Here is a 17049-nt window from a genome sequence, read left to right as displayed (position 1 = left end):
CTTTTCTTACCTCTTCGGTGCTTCTTTCAGCAATATAAAGTTAAAATCAGGTACTGTCTGTGAGTGCTCACCTGATTTTTTGTTCTTATGAAGGTCGTTTTTGTTGTGTGGATAGTTGTTAACTTGATGTCCTTGCAGAGGAAAGGGGACGATCCATGGAGCCTTGTATTCTGCCATCTTGCTCCATTCCCTCATAACTCATTTTTTATTGCTGAATAATACTCCATATTATGGATGTACCACAGTTTATTTATCCCTTCACTTATTAAAAGACATAATGGTTGCTTCCAGCTTTCAGTGCTTTGAATAAAGCTGCAGTTTTTTGTGTTTTGCTTTTGTTTTGTGACTCTAAGATTTCAAATCATTAGGGTGAATACCTAGGAATGGTGGTTGCTGATTGATATGGTAAGACTATGTTTAGCTTTTTAAGAAAAAACAAAACTGTCTTACAAAGTAGCTGTGCCGTTTTATATGCCCACCAGCAGTGAATGAGCGTTCCTGTCACTCAGCATCCTCTCCAGCTATTGGTGGTGTCGGGTTTTTGGATGTTAGCTAATGTAATGTGTGTGTAGTGGTACCTCCTGGCTTTAATTTCCTTGCTCTAGTTCCCTCATGAAAAATGATGGTGAATATCATTTCATAATGCTTATTTGTCATCTGTATAACCTCTTTGTTGAGGTGTCTCTTCAGATCTTTTGCCCATTTTAAAATTATTGAAATTATTTTGTTTAAATTATGTTCTTTGTAATGTCCAATTTAACAGTTTTTTTATTTCATGGATCATGTTTTTAGTGTCGTATCTAAAAACTCATTGCAAACCCAAGTTCCCTAGGGTTTCTCCTATATTATCCTCTAGGAGCTTTATAATTTTGCATTTTACATTTAGGTCTATGATTCATATTGAGTTAATTTTTTTTTTTTGAAAAGTACAAGGTTTGTGTCTAGGTTCTTTTTTTCCTTTTTTCAAATGGATATCCATTTGTTCCAGTACCATTTGTTGAGAAAGACTATCCTCTCTCCATTGAATTGTCTTTATTTCTTTGCCAAAGATCACCTCAGGATATTGCTGTGCATCTATTTCTGGGTCGTCTGTTATATACCACTGATGCATGTATCTAGTCTTTCATCAACACCACGCTGTCTTGGTTACTTTAGCTTTGTAGTAAGTTTTGGAATTGGGTAGTGTGAGTCCTCCAACTGGATTCTTACTCATCAGTATTACCTAGGTCTTTTGCCTTCCCAAGTAAAGTTTAGAATCAGTTTGCCAGTATCTACAAAATAGCTTGCTGGGATTTGAATTGGGATTACATTGAGTCTATAGATCAAGTTGGGAAGAATTGACATATTAAAAATATTGAGTCTTGGCCAAGTGTGGTAGCACATACCTGTGATCCCAGCACTTTGGGAGCCTGAGGCGGGAGGATTTCTGGGGGTTGGGAATTTGAGACCAGCCTAGGCAACATAGTGAGACCCTGTCTCTGCGAAAAATAATAAAATAGCCAGGTGTGTTACCACATGCCTGTAGTCCCAGCTACTTGGGACGCTGAGGAGGGAATATAGTTTGAGCCTGGGAGGTTGAGGCTACAGTGAACTCTGGTAGCACCACTGCACTCCAGCCTGGGTGACAGAGTGAGACCTTGTCTCAAGAAAAAAAAAAAAAAAAAATGAGTCTTTCAATTCATGAACACAGACTATTTCTCCATTTACTTAGATTTTTTTTGTTTCATCACAGTTTTATAATTTTTCACTTATGGATCCTGTACATATTTTATTAGATTTATATCTAAGTATTTCATGTTTTGGATGCTGTCATAAACAATATTTTTTAAAGTTTTAAAATTTACATATAATAGTTTTACATGTGATACTTAGATACCTGCATACGATGTGTAATGATCAAATCAGGGTAATTGAGATATCCATCACTTCAAACATTTGTCTTGTCTTTGTTTTGGGAACATTCCAGTTCCTCTAGCTACTTTGAAATATACAATAAATTACTGTTAAGTATAATCTCTCTATTTTACTAAATACTGAAACTCAATATATTTTTTAAAAAACATCAAGTTCCGGTTGCTCATTGCTGGTATATGAAAAAGTAACTGTCTTTTGTCTGTTAACTTTGTATTCATTGACCTTACTGTATTTGCTTATTAGTTCAGGAGTAATTGTTTTTCTTTTTTTTTTTTTGAGGCGGAGTCTCGCTCTGTCGCCCGGACTGGAGTGCAGTGGCCAGATCTCAGCTCACTGCAAGCTCCGCCTCCCGGGTTGACGCCATTCTCCTGCCTCAGCCTCCCGAGTAGCTGGGACTACAGGCGCCCGCCACCTCGCCCGGCTAGTTTTTTGTATTTTTTAGTAGAGACGGGGTTTCACCGTGTTAGCCAGGATGGTCTCGATCTCCTGACCTCGTGATCCGCCCGTCTCGGCCTCCCAAAGTGCTGGGATTACAGGCTTGAGCCACCGCGCCCGGCCTTGTTTTTCTTTTTATCTTTTTTCCTTAATCCAGTTCTTTCGTAGTTTCTATGTAGACAGTCTTGTCATCTGTGGACAAAAATCGTTTTATTTATTTCTTCCCAGACTCTATACACTTGTATTTCCCTTAAAATGTTTTTCTGCAATAGCTGGGACTCTCAGTATGATATTGAAGAAGAGAGAGAACATCTTTTTCTTATTTCAGATCTTAAGGGCAAAGCATCCAGGTTTTCACCACTAAGTATGACATTATCTGTAGTTATTTTGTAGATGTTCTTTGCCAAATTGAAGAAGTCCGTTTCTTTTTCTTTTCTTTTCTTTTTTTTAAGTTTGTGCTTTTTAGTAACTAAAGGATTTTTTTAATAGACTTTAAGTTGTGGGATACATGTGCAGAATGTGCAGGTTTGTTACATAAGTATACCTGTGCCATGGTGGTTTGCTGCACCCATCAGCCCGTCATTGACATTAGGTATTTCTTCTAATGCTATTCTTCCCCTAGCCCTCTGCCCCCAGACAGGCCCCCGTGTGTGATGTTCCTCTCCCTGTGTCCATGTGTTCTCACTGTTCACCTCCCTCTTATGAGTGACAATATGCAGTGTTTGGTTTTTCTGTTCATGTTTTAATTTGCTGAGATTGATGATTTCCAGGTTCATCCATGTCTCTGCAAAGGACGTGAACTCATCCTTTTTTATGACTGCATAGTATTCCATGGTGTATATGTGCCACATTTTCTTAACCCAGTCTGTCATTGATGGGCATTGCGTTGGTTCCAAGTTTTTGCTGTTGTGAACAATGCTGCAGTAAACATACGTGTGCATGCATATGTCTTTATAGTAGAATGATTTATAATCCCTTGGGTATATACTCAGTAATGGGATTGCTGGGTCAAATGGTATTTCTGATTCTAGATCCTTGAGGAATCACCACACTGTCTTCCAAAATGGCTGAAGTAATTTACACTCCCACCAAAAGTGTAAAAGCTTCCTATTTCTCCACATCCTGTCCAGCCCTGCCTTACTAATGATCGCCATTCTAACTGGCATGAGATGGTATCTCATTGTGGTTTTGATTTGCTTTTCTGTAATGACCAGTGATGATGAGCTTTTTTTCATACATTTGTTGGCTACATAAATTTCTCCTTTTGAGAAATGTCTGTTCATATCCTTTGCCCACTTTTTTATGGGGTTGTTTGGGTTTTTTCTTGTAAATTTGTTTAAGTTCCTTGTAGATTCTGGATATTAGCCCTTTGTCAGATGAATAGATTGCAAAAATTTTCTCCCATTCTGTAGGTTGCCTGTTCACTCTGATGATAGTTTCTTTTGCTGTACAAACACTCTTTAGTTTAATTAGATCCCATTTATCAATTTTGGCTTTTCTTACCATTGCTTTTAGTGTTTTAATCATGAAGTCTTTGCACATGTCTATGTTCTGAATGGTATTGCCTAGGTTTTCTTCTAGGGTTTTTATGGCTTTAGGTCTTACGTTTAAGTCTAATCCATCTTGAGTTAATTTTTGTATAAGGCATAAAGAAGAGGTCCAGTTTCAGTTTTCGCATATAGGTAGCCAGTTTTCCCAACACCGTTTATTAAATAGGGAAACCTTTCCCCATTGCTTGTTTTTGTCAGATTTGTCAAAGATCAGATGGTTGTAGATGTGTGGTGTTATTTCTGAGGCCTCTGTTCTGGTGCATTGGTCTATAAGTCTGTTTTGGTACCAGTACCATGCTACTTTGGTTACTGTAGCTTTGTAGTATAGTTTGAAGTCAGGTAGCATGATGCCTCCAGCTTTGTTCTTTTTGCTTCGGGTTGTCTTGGCTATACAGGCTTCTTTGTGGCTCCATATGAAATTTAAAGTAGTTTTTTCTAATTCTGTAAAGAAAGTCAGTGGTAGCTTGATAAGGATAGCATGGAATCTTTAAATTACTTTGGTCAGTATGGCCATTTTCACAATATTGATTCTTCCTATCCATGAGCATAGAATGTTTTTCCATTTGTGTCCTCTCTTACTTCCTTAAGCAGTGGTGTGTGGTTCTCCTTAAAGAGGTCCTTCACATCCCTTTTAAGTTGTGTTCCTAGGTATTTTAGTCTCTTCGTACTAATTGTGAATGGGAGTTCACTCATGATTTGGCTCTTTATTATTGGTGGATAGGAATGTTTGTGATTTTTGCACATTGATTTTGTATTCTGAGACTTTGCTGAAGTTGTTTATCAGCTTAAGGAGATTTGGGACTGAGATGATAGGGTTTTCTAAGTATACAATCATGTCGTCTGCTAACAGAGACAATTGGACGAGGAAGTCCCTTTCTGTTGGATTTTGTGAGATGCTTTCTCTACATCAATTGATATGATCATATGGTTTTTCTTCTTTTAGCCTGTTGACATGGTGGATCACATTGATTAATTTCCAAATATTGAACCAGCTTCTTATATCTGATTGTGGCATATACCTCTCTTTATACATTGATGTGCTAATACTTTGCTGAAGATTATTTTTCCATCTGTGTTCATGAGAGATATCAGTCTACTATCTTGTGTTCTTGTAATGTCTTTATCTGGCTTTGGTATTAGGGCAATGCAAGCTTCATGGAATGAATTAATTAGGAAGTGTTCCTCTGAACCTGTTTTCTGGAACAGCTTGTGGAGAATTGGTATTATTTCCTCCAGAAATGTTTGGTATAATTCTTTGTGCTTGATGCTGTCTTTGTTAGATTATTAATTATTGATTCAATTTCTGTAGTAGAAATTCCTTCAATTTCTTTTTTTATAGGCCTATTCAGATGAGATGATGTATTTCTCCCTGTGTATATTTTGGAAGTTTGTGTCTTTAAAGAAATTTCATCTAAGTTATCAAATACATGGGCAGAGCAGTTTTTCTTAGTATTCCTTTATTATCCTTTTATTTTTATTTACTTTTTTATTATTTTTATTATACTTTAAGTCCTAGGGTATATGTGCACAACGTGCAGGTTTTTTACGTATGTATACATGTGCCATTTTGGTTTGCTGCACCCATTAACTTGTCATTTACATTAGGTAGTTCTCCTAATGCTATCCTTCCCCCTTCCCCCTACCCCATGACAGGCCCCAGTGTGTGATGTTCCCTGCCCTGTGTCCAAGTGATCTCATTGTGCAGTTCCCACCTATGAGTGAGAACATGCGGTGTTTGATTTTCTGTCCTTGCAATAGTTTGCTCAGAATGATGGTTTCCAGCTTCATCCATGTCACTACAAAGGACATGAACTCATACTTTTTTATGGCTGCATAGTATTCCATGGTGTATATGTGCCACATTTTCTTAATCCAGTCTATCATTGATGGACATTTGGGTTGGTTCCAAGTCTTTTCTTCTGTGAATAGTGCCACAGTAAACATACGTGTGTGTGTCTTTATAGTAGCATGGTTTATAACATCAATAGTGATGCCCCCTCTTTCATTTCTGATGTTGGTAATTTGTATCTTCCTTCTCTCTCTCTCTCTGTCTCTCTCCTTTTGGATGGTGGTATTTGGGAAATGTTTTCAAAATACACATTTAAGCCTCTTCCTGTACCTGCTTCCAATGGAGGTTTGGAGGTGTTGGCTTGGCCTTGCTTTCTTTAGAACACCCCAGAGCTCCTGATGTATCCTGTGTGAGGCCGAAGACTGGGAACCATTATACATCTGGATCATTCTGTTTTTAGTTTTCAGACCTTTTAAGCAGGGCGCTTTCAGGCCATTTGTGAATGTTAATATGTGAAAGAGAAAAATGCAAAACCGTTGTAATTGATTTGCGAGAGGAGGAGAGAGACCTAAGGACGCTGCCTGCTTGGTACTCATCCGTCTCATCTCAAGGCAGCCCCCAAGGAAGTATTGGGGGGGTCCCAGAGCCCCATCTCTGATTCTCATATTAAATAAGATCATGCCCGTGATGTGTTTGAGGATGGTGCTTGGCACATAATACAGGTTGGATAAAGGTTAGCTGCTGGTCTTGCTCTTATTGATAATTTCCTGTCATTCATAGGCATCCACCAGTGGAGAGGGCTGCCTCTCATGGTGGTCAGTGGATTCCCTGTGGCCAAGGAATCTGAGCAGAAGCTGATGTATGGGAGAAGAGAATAGAGGACCGCACAGGGCCTCCACAAAGAGCCCTCTAGGTCCTCTTCTGAATTTGGAGATGCAGGAATTCAGCCTGTCTCTTCATCTTCCCTCTTCCTAGAACAGAGGGTAGCACAGGGGAGGAGGTGGTGTGTCCCAGCCACATTCAAGCCTTTCCATTGGAAATCCCAACATCCTCTGATCACGTCCTTCAAGGATTGTGGCCCATTTCAGTTTCTTACATTGTTTATCTGGTTTTGGAAGGCTCTGCTCTGACCAACGGAGGATTGAACCTGCATAGTCCAATGAAGAAGAAGCTGGAAACGGAGAAAGACTATGTCTTTGACAAGAGGCTCAGGTACAGTGTCCGCCAGAATGAAAGCAACTGTCGGTTTCGAGACATCGTCGTGCGGAAGGAAGAAGGGTTCACGCACATCTTGCTGTCCAGTCAGACCTCGGATAACAATGCCCTGACACCTGAGGTAAGGGGTGGCAGCCAGAGGGAAGGGCAGGCTGGGCTGTGGCTCCTTCTACTCAGAATGGGACATTGGCTTTCTGCTTTCTTCCATCAGGATGCTGAGGACGGTAACCAGCATGCCTAAAAATTTGACTGCAGGGCACAATTTGCTGATCATTTTCCATACATTCTCCCATTTGATCTTTATGACCATGTAATAATACCATCTCATCTTATAGATGAAGTCCATGAGGAAAGGGACTCACTGAACTGATGGTGGACACAGACTTAGCCAAGGGGCAGACTCAGAATCCAAATGTCACATCTTGGGCTTTTGCAGCTAAACTTTGTTGTCATCAGCATGTCATATTTGTTTGCTGCAGGCATCATTCACTCAGTTAATGTATCTCACTCAGTTTATAATACATATTATATATGTTGCTACATATTATATGTATAGTTGAGACAGATCGGTTTCACATACCATAAATTTCACCCTTTTAAAATGTACGATTCAGCGATTTTTAGTGTTTTCACAAGGTTGTGCCAGCATCACCACTATTGAATTCCACAACATCTTCATCACCCCAAGGAGAAACCTCGCCCACATGAAATAGTAACTGCCATCCATTCTCCTTTCCCCACACCCTGGAAACCACGCATCTACTTTCCGTCTCTATAGATTTGCCTATTCCGGACAGTTTGTATCAATGGAAACGTGCAGTATGTAGCCTTTTGTGTCTGGCTTCTTTCACTTAGCATGTTTCACCCGTGTTGTAGTTTCACCCGTTTCACCCGTGTTGTAGTGTGTATCCACACTTCATTCCTTTCTATAGCTAAATAATGTTCCGTTGTATGAATAGACTATATTTTATCTATCACCTTTTCTATTTGTGGGACATTTGTGTTGTTTCTACTTTTGACTTTTATGGATGATATTTCCACAAATGTTATATACAGGTTTTTATGTGAACTTATATTTATATATTTTCAGGTTTCTTGGATATATTTCCAATTTCTAATAGAATTTTCTTGGATCTTTTCCAGTTGTTGGAATTGCTGGATCATATTGCTTACTGTATTTTTCGAAGACCTGCAAAAATTGTTTTCCACAGTGGCTCCCCCATTTTACAGTCTGACCAGTAGTATGTGAGGGTTCTGGTTTCTCTGTATCCTCGCTAACACTTGTTATGTCTGCCTTTTTTATTATAGCAACGCTAGTGCATGTGAGGTGGTGTCTCAGTGTGGCTTTGGTTTGCATTTCACTGATGGCTAGTCATGTTGAGCATCTTTTCATGGGTGCATAGGCCATTTATCTCTCTCGCCCCTTTCTCTTCACATCCTCTGCCTATTTTTAAAATGTGGTCACTTTTCTTTCTATTGTTGACTTTTAAGCATTCTTCATATACTCTAGATAGTAAGCCCTTATCAGATATATGACTTGAAAATATGTTCTCCCATTCTGAGAGTTGATTTTTTACTCTTTTGATAGTGCCCTATGACAAACAAATTTTTAAATTTTGATGAAGTCTATTTTACCGCTTTTTTACATTACTTTTTAAATATTAATCATGCTTATGTCTTAGGTGAATAAAATAGGGAACCAATGAATACTTAACGCAGTGAGGTTGACAACATCGTTCAAAATACAGGGTACATGGCGGGAGAAGGGAAGAGATTCTTGACGGCACAAAGGTGGGAACATGCTCCACTGAGCAGCCTTTTCCTACAAGATGCCTGGGGTAGGGCAGTAGAGTGGCAAATGGCGATAACAGTGACGACGGCCAGTGAGCAGGGGCTCTTCGTTCCTTGTATTTGCTGTTTATCTTGTGTCATCTCATCACCTCCCTTCTGATGTAGGATTGTTATGATCCACATTGTACAGATGAGGAAATTTAGGCTTAAACAACCCAGTTGAGCTAGGGTCTCACAACTTAACTAAGTAGGTGCCAGGAGGGCAGGGGTTCTGTTCTTGCCCACCCTTTTGTCTCTCCGTTCATCCCCGTGCCAGGCCCACTGAAGACCCCTTTTCTGTCCTTGAAATATCCTGGACTCTGTTTTTCATAATAGCAATGGGAGGTTAATGAGAAGGGTATGTTTTGGGGGATGCAGTCAAGGGATGACCACTCACTCACACTGGGATACTAGAATGGCCTGGCACTGCCCAGTGTACCCCATACCTTCAGGGAGGCACAGGAAGTGGGTGGGTGGGAGGGAGGTGCTGTGATCTTCAACTTCTGATTGCATTATTATTATGGTTGAAATAGACCCTAGTTCTTTTACAGGGCTGTGTGCATGGCCGTCTGGAATGACTGACACATGGTGAGGGAAGCACTATGGCTAAAGCCTTGGGGTTGTGGGGTGGTAGTTGTGTGCTGCGCCTTCTCTGAGCATGGTGTTTTGGGGGCTGCTTCCTCCTCCACCTGTAACAGAAACATCCCTGGGATTCTCTGCTGTGTAGACCTCTGTGCAGAATTCAACGAAGCCTAGAGCGTGCAGTCCACCCCGAAAGCAGCTCTTCATATGTTTATACACCTGGAAACCTCCTTATTTTAAGCTCATCATGACATCTGCACAGACCAGTTTTTCCCAGGTTCTTTCTACTTCACTACTTTCTAAAAGCGTGTTCGAAAAAGGCACAGGATTTTCTTTCAACAAACTGCATACATGTGAAGTCTCCAGCTCGTTCCCTCTGTGGAGCAGCCCTGGGTGGTAACTGTTGCTCACTCATCGTGGAAAACATGTTGTGCTCGACTGATTTGAGGTGCACAGGTTCTCACCTCCTGAGCTGCGGGCTTGGTTAATTGAGGTTCCTTTCCTAATCAGCGTCGGTCGGTTACAGAACAGGAGGAAAACAGTCAAAGTGAATGATCTGGTATTTTCAGCTGTCTCAGCAACGGAAGGGGATTGAGTATGTGGGTGAGCCAGCTGACTGGGTAAAGCAGCCCCTAATGAAGGTCCTACTGAAATGAAGAGGCTGTGCGAGAGGAGGAATACAGGTTTTAGTCTAGCAGACCTGGGTTCCAATCCTGCCTTCAACTTACCATGCTGTGACCTTGAGAATTTACTTTGCTGCTCTGAGCTTCCTCCTTTATAGAAATTTTACAGTATTTTGCTGGCGAGATTAGAGATAATGTATGCACAGGGGCCCACAAAGTACCTGGCATACAGGAGGTATCTAATAAATGGTCCTATCATTGATAACGTGAAGCAGAGACCATTTAAAGTCCACCAGCAGACCTTGCCTTGCTTGTGAATGGAGGAACCAGAAGGCGACCACTTTCATGGTTATAATTAAACTACTTTTTCTAGTTGTATAGGTGACATTGCTTGGAGTGGCCTCAAGGCCAGAAATTCATACATTACTGTGTACATTAAGTAGATTCTGAAACCAGTGGGTTTACTCTAATATTTTTCCTGTCTGGGATACAGCAGAGAACCAGGAGATGAACAGAAATGCCCCTTAAGGAAGGAGTCAGTGAAACAGATTACACAAAGTTCTCCTTGATTGAAAGCTTATCCACTTCCCCGCTGGGAGAAGACTCCAGGTCTTCCTTCAGTGCCCTCGGCCTCAGCCCACAATCCTGCCACCACTCCCAGGAACACGGCAGACATGCAGGAGTCCCCTTTCACACCCCTCTTATCATGACCCCATGTCCAAACCTGTCTCAAGGCCGGTTCACCTTTATTCTTGAATAGCTCTTTCATATGTTTACTTCTATTTCCACCATGACCATTACAGTCCACTACTAGGCTATTTTGTCTGGACTACTGTAATTAGCCTTCTCGTAAGTCTGCCTGCTTTCATGCTTCCTGCCGTTTAATACATTCTGCATAAGGCAGGCAGAATGATCTTCCAGAAATGCAGCTGTGGCCAAGTCAACCCTTTATACGCACACCCCTCCCCAACCAAATGTATCGATGGCTTCTGATTACCCTGGCTGACAGGCAGAACCCTCAGTGTGGCGCAGTCCCACCTCATCGTGCAGCCCGCCTCACGTACTTCTCCTGTACCCCAGTCACCTGGCTTGCTTTCATGCCCACACCTGCCCCAGGGCCTTTATATGTGTCCCTCTGACTGGAACGGGCCTTTCTTCCTCCTTGCTTCCCTCACTCTTGCTGTTCCTTCAGGTCTCAGCTCGGCCATCACTTCGGCAAGTCTTATCACAGTTGTTAGTCTACATATATTTATGGGGTAACTTGTTAAATGTCTGATATCCTCCCCCTCCTCCACTAGACTGTAAATTTCTTGGGAGGTAAAGACTGGCATTCTCTTAATTCAATAAACATTTGTTAAGTTCTTTTATGTGAAAGGGTCTGGACTAGGTGCTACAAAGGATATAAAGAGCGTAAGTATACTATTTTAGCTCTTAAAGGATTGTATTAGTTATCTATAACTGTGTAGCAGATTGTTCTGAACTTAGCATTTTAAAACAGCATACACTTATTGTCTCATAATTGCTGTGGGTCAGGAATCTGGGCATGGCTCAGCTGGATGCTTCCAGCTCAAGGCCTCTTACAAGGCTGCTGTCAAGTGGAGGCTGGGGCTGCAGTCTCACACGAAGGCTTGACTGGAGGAGAGTTCACTTCCAAGCTCACCCGTGTGGTTGTTGGGTGCATCTGTTTCCTGCCATGTGGGCCTCTTGTGAGGGCTATTCGTGACAAAGCAGCTTTCTTCCCTCAGAGCAAGAACTCCCAGAAAAATAGCAAGAGAGGATGGTCCTTTTGTCACCTAATCTCCTCCTGAAGGTGACATGCCATCATTTTGGCATCTTCTGTTGGAGCCGGTCACTAGGTCCAATCTTCTCTTGAGGGTGGGGGTTACAGAAGGTTGTGAATACCAGGGGTTTAAATCACGTAGAAGTCAAGATACAGTAAGGAGGTGCACATTCTACAAGGGAGTTTGTTGGAAGAATCACAACAGGCATTTAAAGTATTCAGGGTTTTGGGAGAAAGGAGAGTGTGCATCTAGTCTGGGATATGGGGAAATGTCCTTTGAAAGTGGTTGCATTTAAGATGGGCCTGATGTGACTGGATTGCAGCAGGTTCAGATGAAGTATACAGAGAGGGACCCTGGTTGATTCCTCTTTTACATCCCATTCTAATGAATTTGGTTGCCTGGCTGTAAACACATGCCAGATCCAAAGCTAGAAGTCATAGAGGGGCAGTCTGTTCTCTCTAGCAGACAACTAATAGCAGGTGCAAGTGGCAGCTAGGAAGTGCATAATGAGAGCAATGAATTTACAGGACATATTTAGGACTTCAAAATGCATAGCAGGCTAGGACTATTTGTTATAGAATCACATCCCAGAAGCCTCTAAGAGGAATATTCTGTTATAGGCCAGCTGGTGACCATTGAGAAGTAGTTATATGCATACGGTATATTCTGTTTAAGAAGGCAAGAGAATGTGGACTAACTTTAGAACATTTTACTTTAAATGAACCAGTTACATTATAAAATTTGGGGTCTTTCAAGAAGGTAGAATCTTAGCCATCTGTCCAAATTGAATTACCAACACCAAAAAGGAAAGAAAAGAGATATACACTAGATATAACTTTTTTAAAAACGAAAAACAGTATAGTATGTACTTCTTTTGTGTCAATAAAATGCAAATTTATTTTCAATTTAATTAATTCATAAATGAGATGTCTGCTTTGTTTGGTCTTCTATTTTTTTCTTAAATTGACAAATAGGTAAGTATGGCCTTAGCCAGAAAGGCTACTCTCTGAGTCATCTATAGAATTTCAGTTCACCTCTTTACAGCAGGGTTTCTTTTTTTTATTGCCTCTCAGAAAAATAGAGTTCATGTATAGGTGAGAGTGTATCTATTTCTAGAGGCAGATGGATGAAAGGACCCATAAGATAGTGGCCTGTGAGCTTTTTTGATGTTCAAAATGAATATCTGTTGCTTATACCCAAATAGGCTGGAATGTGCTTATTCTATCCTTCCAGCAGGGCGCAGGCCTGGAGATTCTCAATTCAGATTGACATCTAGTCCTGTTTTTTTCTACTAAAATCCTATCCATTTAAAAAATCACCCAGCAGTATGAAGTAGGAGAAAGTAAAGAGTTGTTAGCATGAGATTTAAATCATGGTCCTGCCTCTTACTGCTGGTGTGACCTTGGACATCTTATTGTACCTCTCTGAGTCTTCATGGTGTCACTTGCAAGGTTGAGATACCATCTCCTACCGTACCAGATTTTTATTTGGAATAAAATATTACGTGGAAATTACCTGGTGCAATTCCTGGCACTACTAGGTGCTTAAGAAATGGGAGTTCTTTTAAAAATTTAACCTTAAAAAACAATATTTTTCCAGTATTCCCCCTAACTTTCATATGCTGTGGTGATGCCTGTGGAGTGTTTAATAATGATCCTTTGGAAGTTTGCTCACTTACTGTCCTCTCTGTTAGACTCTAAGCTTCACCCAGGCACATGCCATGCCTTGTTTTCTATCACTGTATACTTTCTGCTCTTGTTTCAACGATCCAGTGATTGGGTGTTCTTTATTTTATCCTCCCCCCCATTCATTGTAATTCATGTATTTTTAAGAAGTTATCCCTAAATTATATACACATAACAAAGGCTAAGTGTAATTACCTCCACCACTTCTGAATATAACCTTGACATACTCTAACTCTACTCATTCCTCCTCTTATCCTCTACAATATTATTGCCTGCTACTACAGTTCTACGCCATACCAACCTCTGCCCTCAAATTAATATCAGTATTAGGATTTTTATAGTCAGTTCTTTTTTTTTTTTTTGAGACGGAGTCTCGCTCTGCCCCGCCCAGGCTGGAGTGCAGTGGCCGGGTCTCAGCTCACTGCAAGCTCCGCCTCCTGGGTTTACACCATTCTCCTGCCTCAGCCTCCCAAGCAGCTGGGACTACAGCGCCCGCCCGTCGCCCGGCTAGTTTTTGTATTTTTAGTAGAGATGGGGTTTCACCATGTTAGCAGGATGGTCTCGATCTCCTGACCTCGTGATCCGCCGTCTAGCCTAGTCAGTCTTATATTAACAACACATTCACCAATTTCTTTCCTTTTTTTTTTTTTTTTGAGACGGGATTTCATTCTGTCACCGAAGTTGTAGTAGAGTGGCACGATCTCGGTTCACTGCAACCTCTGCCTCCCATCCTCCTACTGAATAACTGGGACCACTGGCATGCACCACCATGCCTGGCTAATTTTTTCTTTCTTTCTTTTTTTTTTTTTTGTATTTTTAGGAGAGTTGGGGTTTCATCATGTTGCCCAGGCTGGCCTCGAACTTCTGAGCTCAGGCAATCTGCCTGCCTCAGCCTCCCAAAGTGCCAGAATTACAGGCTTGAGCCACCCGTTTCTTTGCTGGTTATTATTCCTTGCATGTCAATTTTTCTTTCTGAATATGGTTTCTTTTTCTTGCAGTACATTCCTTTTTAGTTCTTTTAGTGAAGGTCTAAAAATGGTAAACATTCTTTTACTGAAAATGCCTAATTTTTACCCTTCCTTTTAAGTGAATTTAGCTGAGTGAAGAATTTGTTGACAGTTGTTTTCCTCAGCACCTTGACAATTGTATTCTGCTACCTTCTGGAATTTATTTCTGCTATGTAGAGTTTGCCTCCAGTCAAATATTTGCCCTCTGTAGGTAAGCTTTCTTTTTCCTCTGGATGTATTTAAGATTTTGCTTTGTCTTTGATGTTCTGAAGTTTAAATATGATATGTCTGTGCGTGCATGTATTGTTATTTTTATTGCTTAGCTTTTTGTTTCAGTTCTTAAAGTTTAGGATTCAAGTCGGTGGTAGATAGAAGCCCTCTCCCCAAGATATTCATGTCCAAATCCCCAGCATCTATGACTATGCTAGGTTCCATGGCTAGGGGGAATTAAGGTTTCAGATATGCATTTAAGGCTGCCAGTTAACTGACCTTAAAAATCAAGAGTATTCTAGACTACCTGGATGGGCTTAATGTAATCAGAAGGGTCTTTAAATGTAGTTGAGAGAAGCAGAAGAATCTGTCAGAGTGACAGAAACTGAGAAAGTGAGGAAGACCCAGCTGGGCATTATTGCCTTTGATGATGGAGGAAGGGGCCATGAACCAAGGAATGTGGGTGGCCTCTATAAGCTGGAAAAGGCAAAAAAATGATTCTCCCTTAGAGCCTCCACAAAGGAATGCAGCCTTGCTGACAACTTGATTTCAGCCCAGTTACCTGCATCAGACATCTGACCTACAGGACTATGAGATAATAAGTTTATGTTATTTTAAGCTACCAAATTTATAGTAATTTTTTATAGCAGCCTTGGGAAACTAGTGGATCTTTCATCAACTCTGTTAAATTCTCATCCTTTATCTCTTTCGATATTGACTTTCTCCTCTTCTCTGTGATCTCCTGATAGAATCCGTACAGCACCTATTTTAAATCTTAGCATTCTTGTCTTTAATCTCTCCATTATATTTTCCACCTCTGTTTTTCTGTGCTACATTTTGGTCAATTACTTCAGGTCTTTCAGTTAATTTATGCTCCTTTTAGCACCACCTAATCTGCTGTTGATCTCAGCAGACATCCATGACTTGTTTTTCATTTCCAGATGTTTCTTTCTCCTCAAATCTATTTTTTCCTCATATTCTCCTGTTCTTTTCTTATGTTCGTGTCTCTTTTCCTCTCTGTGATTATTTTAAACACCCCTATTTTACAGTCTCTTTTGGATCCTTCTATTACTTGAAGTCATGTTAGGTAATCCTCTCATTTGCTGAGTGTGCCAACTTGTATTTTCTCAAGTGTTTTGTGATTTTTGATTGTGAGCTCATCTTCAGCTAGGATTTTTTTCCCTGTATAATTCCCATGCAGTCTGGGTTGCAGTTTCTCCCCAGAGTACTTTTACATTCATTTCCATCAGACACCTCAGGGATATTACTAGCCTGTGTCCAATTTCTGTGTTAAATTCTATCTGTGGATTCTTCCCCATGTGGATGTGGTAACTCAGAACTTCAAATCCACATACAAGGCAGGCTTGGAGTTTTAGCTTCTCATGGGAGAATTTTCCTACAGCAAAAATAAATTATTTGCTGGAGTGGCTTGTCCTGACTGTGGTATGGCAAACAGGTAGCAGAAGGACTAGAAGGGCTGAGCCTGTTTGTGGTAAAGCTGATTCCATCGTAGGCTTCTTGTCTCCAAAGCCTGCACCTGTTCAGCCTGGCCACATTGCCATGAGTCCTTTTGAATACCAGGCACCCAAGAGACATTGTATAGTCAAGATGCGTAGTGTTGCTGCAAGGTTATGATTGGAAGGAGTTGGGGAGTGTGCAGGGCTGTGAGAGGATTGGTACAGCTAGTACACAGACTTGGAGGGTCTGGATGATGCTTGGGCCTCAGAACGCAGCATGTGGCAGGAGATCAGCTTCAGACCCTGGCTCCATCCTAAAATCCACAGTCTGGGAGGGGAGAAGGGTCTACTTTCCCCTGAGCAGCACAGAGCTCATTCCCTGCTGCTCCCATAGCCAGACTGCTGTCATGTGGAGGTCTTCAGATGAAAAGCCCTGGTACTTTGAGAGGCAGCCTACCCTGCAGTGAAGGACATGGGCCCCAAAGCCTACTTCCCAAGTCCTAGTCTAGCTCCACCCCATACTTGTCAACTTCTCAGAGTCACTTACTTTGGTTTTGTCATTCATAAAATGGGGCTTGAACAAGTGACTCCCTCATAAGGCTAAGTGAGTTCACATCATAAAGCAGCGCTTCTCAAACAATAACATGCATATGAATTCCCTGCAGGTCCCATGAACATGCAGAGACTCATCCTGTTGGTCTGGGCTGGGGCCCAAGACTCTGCATTTCTGGCCAGCTCTTGGGAATGTGAAGTTGCTGATCTAAGGACCATACTCTGAGTAGTGAGGTTTGAAAGCGTTTGGGGCAGAGCCCAACCTGTTCTGTAGGGTCAGTATATAAAAGAGGACATCTTGCAGGATATGTGCCATGCACTGCACTAAGCAGCCTACTTGCATCTTGTTTGTTGGTAAATCTAAATTTTACAGATAGAGAGACCAGGAGAGGCTAATGATTTCACTCCAGATTACCCAG

At 41.2% G+C, this 17049-nt stretch overlaps 1 protein-coding gene across 1 annotated transcript in view; it reads left to right on the top strand.

Moving 5' to 3' along the window:
* The window catches only part of CDYL2 (chromodomain Y like 2), a 211182-nt gene that overhangs the window by 168325 nt on the left and 25808 nt on the right, over nucleotides 1-17049 (top strand). Inside the window, exon 3 of the mRNA XM_033219103.1 lies at nucleotides 6807-7024. Coding sequence (XP_033074994.1) covers nucleotides 6807-7024 — 218 coding nt within the window. The remainder of the gene's footprint in view (nucleotides 1-6806; nucleotides 7025-17049) is intronic.

Source organism: Trachypithecus francoisi, unplaced genomic scaffold (genome assembly GCF_009764315.1).
Source record: "Trachypithecus francoisi isolate TF-2019V2 unplaced genomic scaffold, Tfra_2.0 Lachesis_group10, whole genome shotgun sequence".
NCBI lineage: Eukaryota > Metazoa > Chordata > Mammalia > Primates > Cercopithecidae > Trachypithecus > Trachypithecus francoisi.
This window is presented reverse-complemented; position numbering and strand designations above follow the sequence as displayed.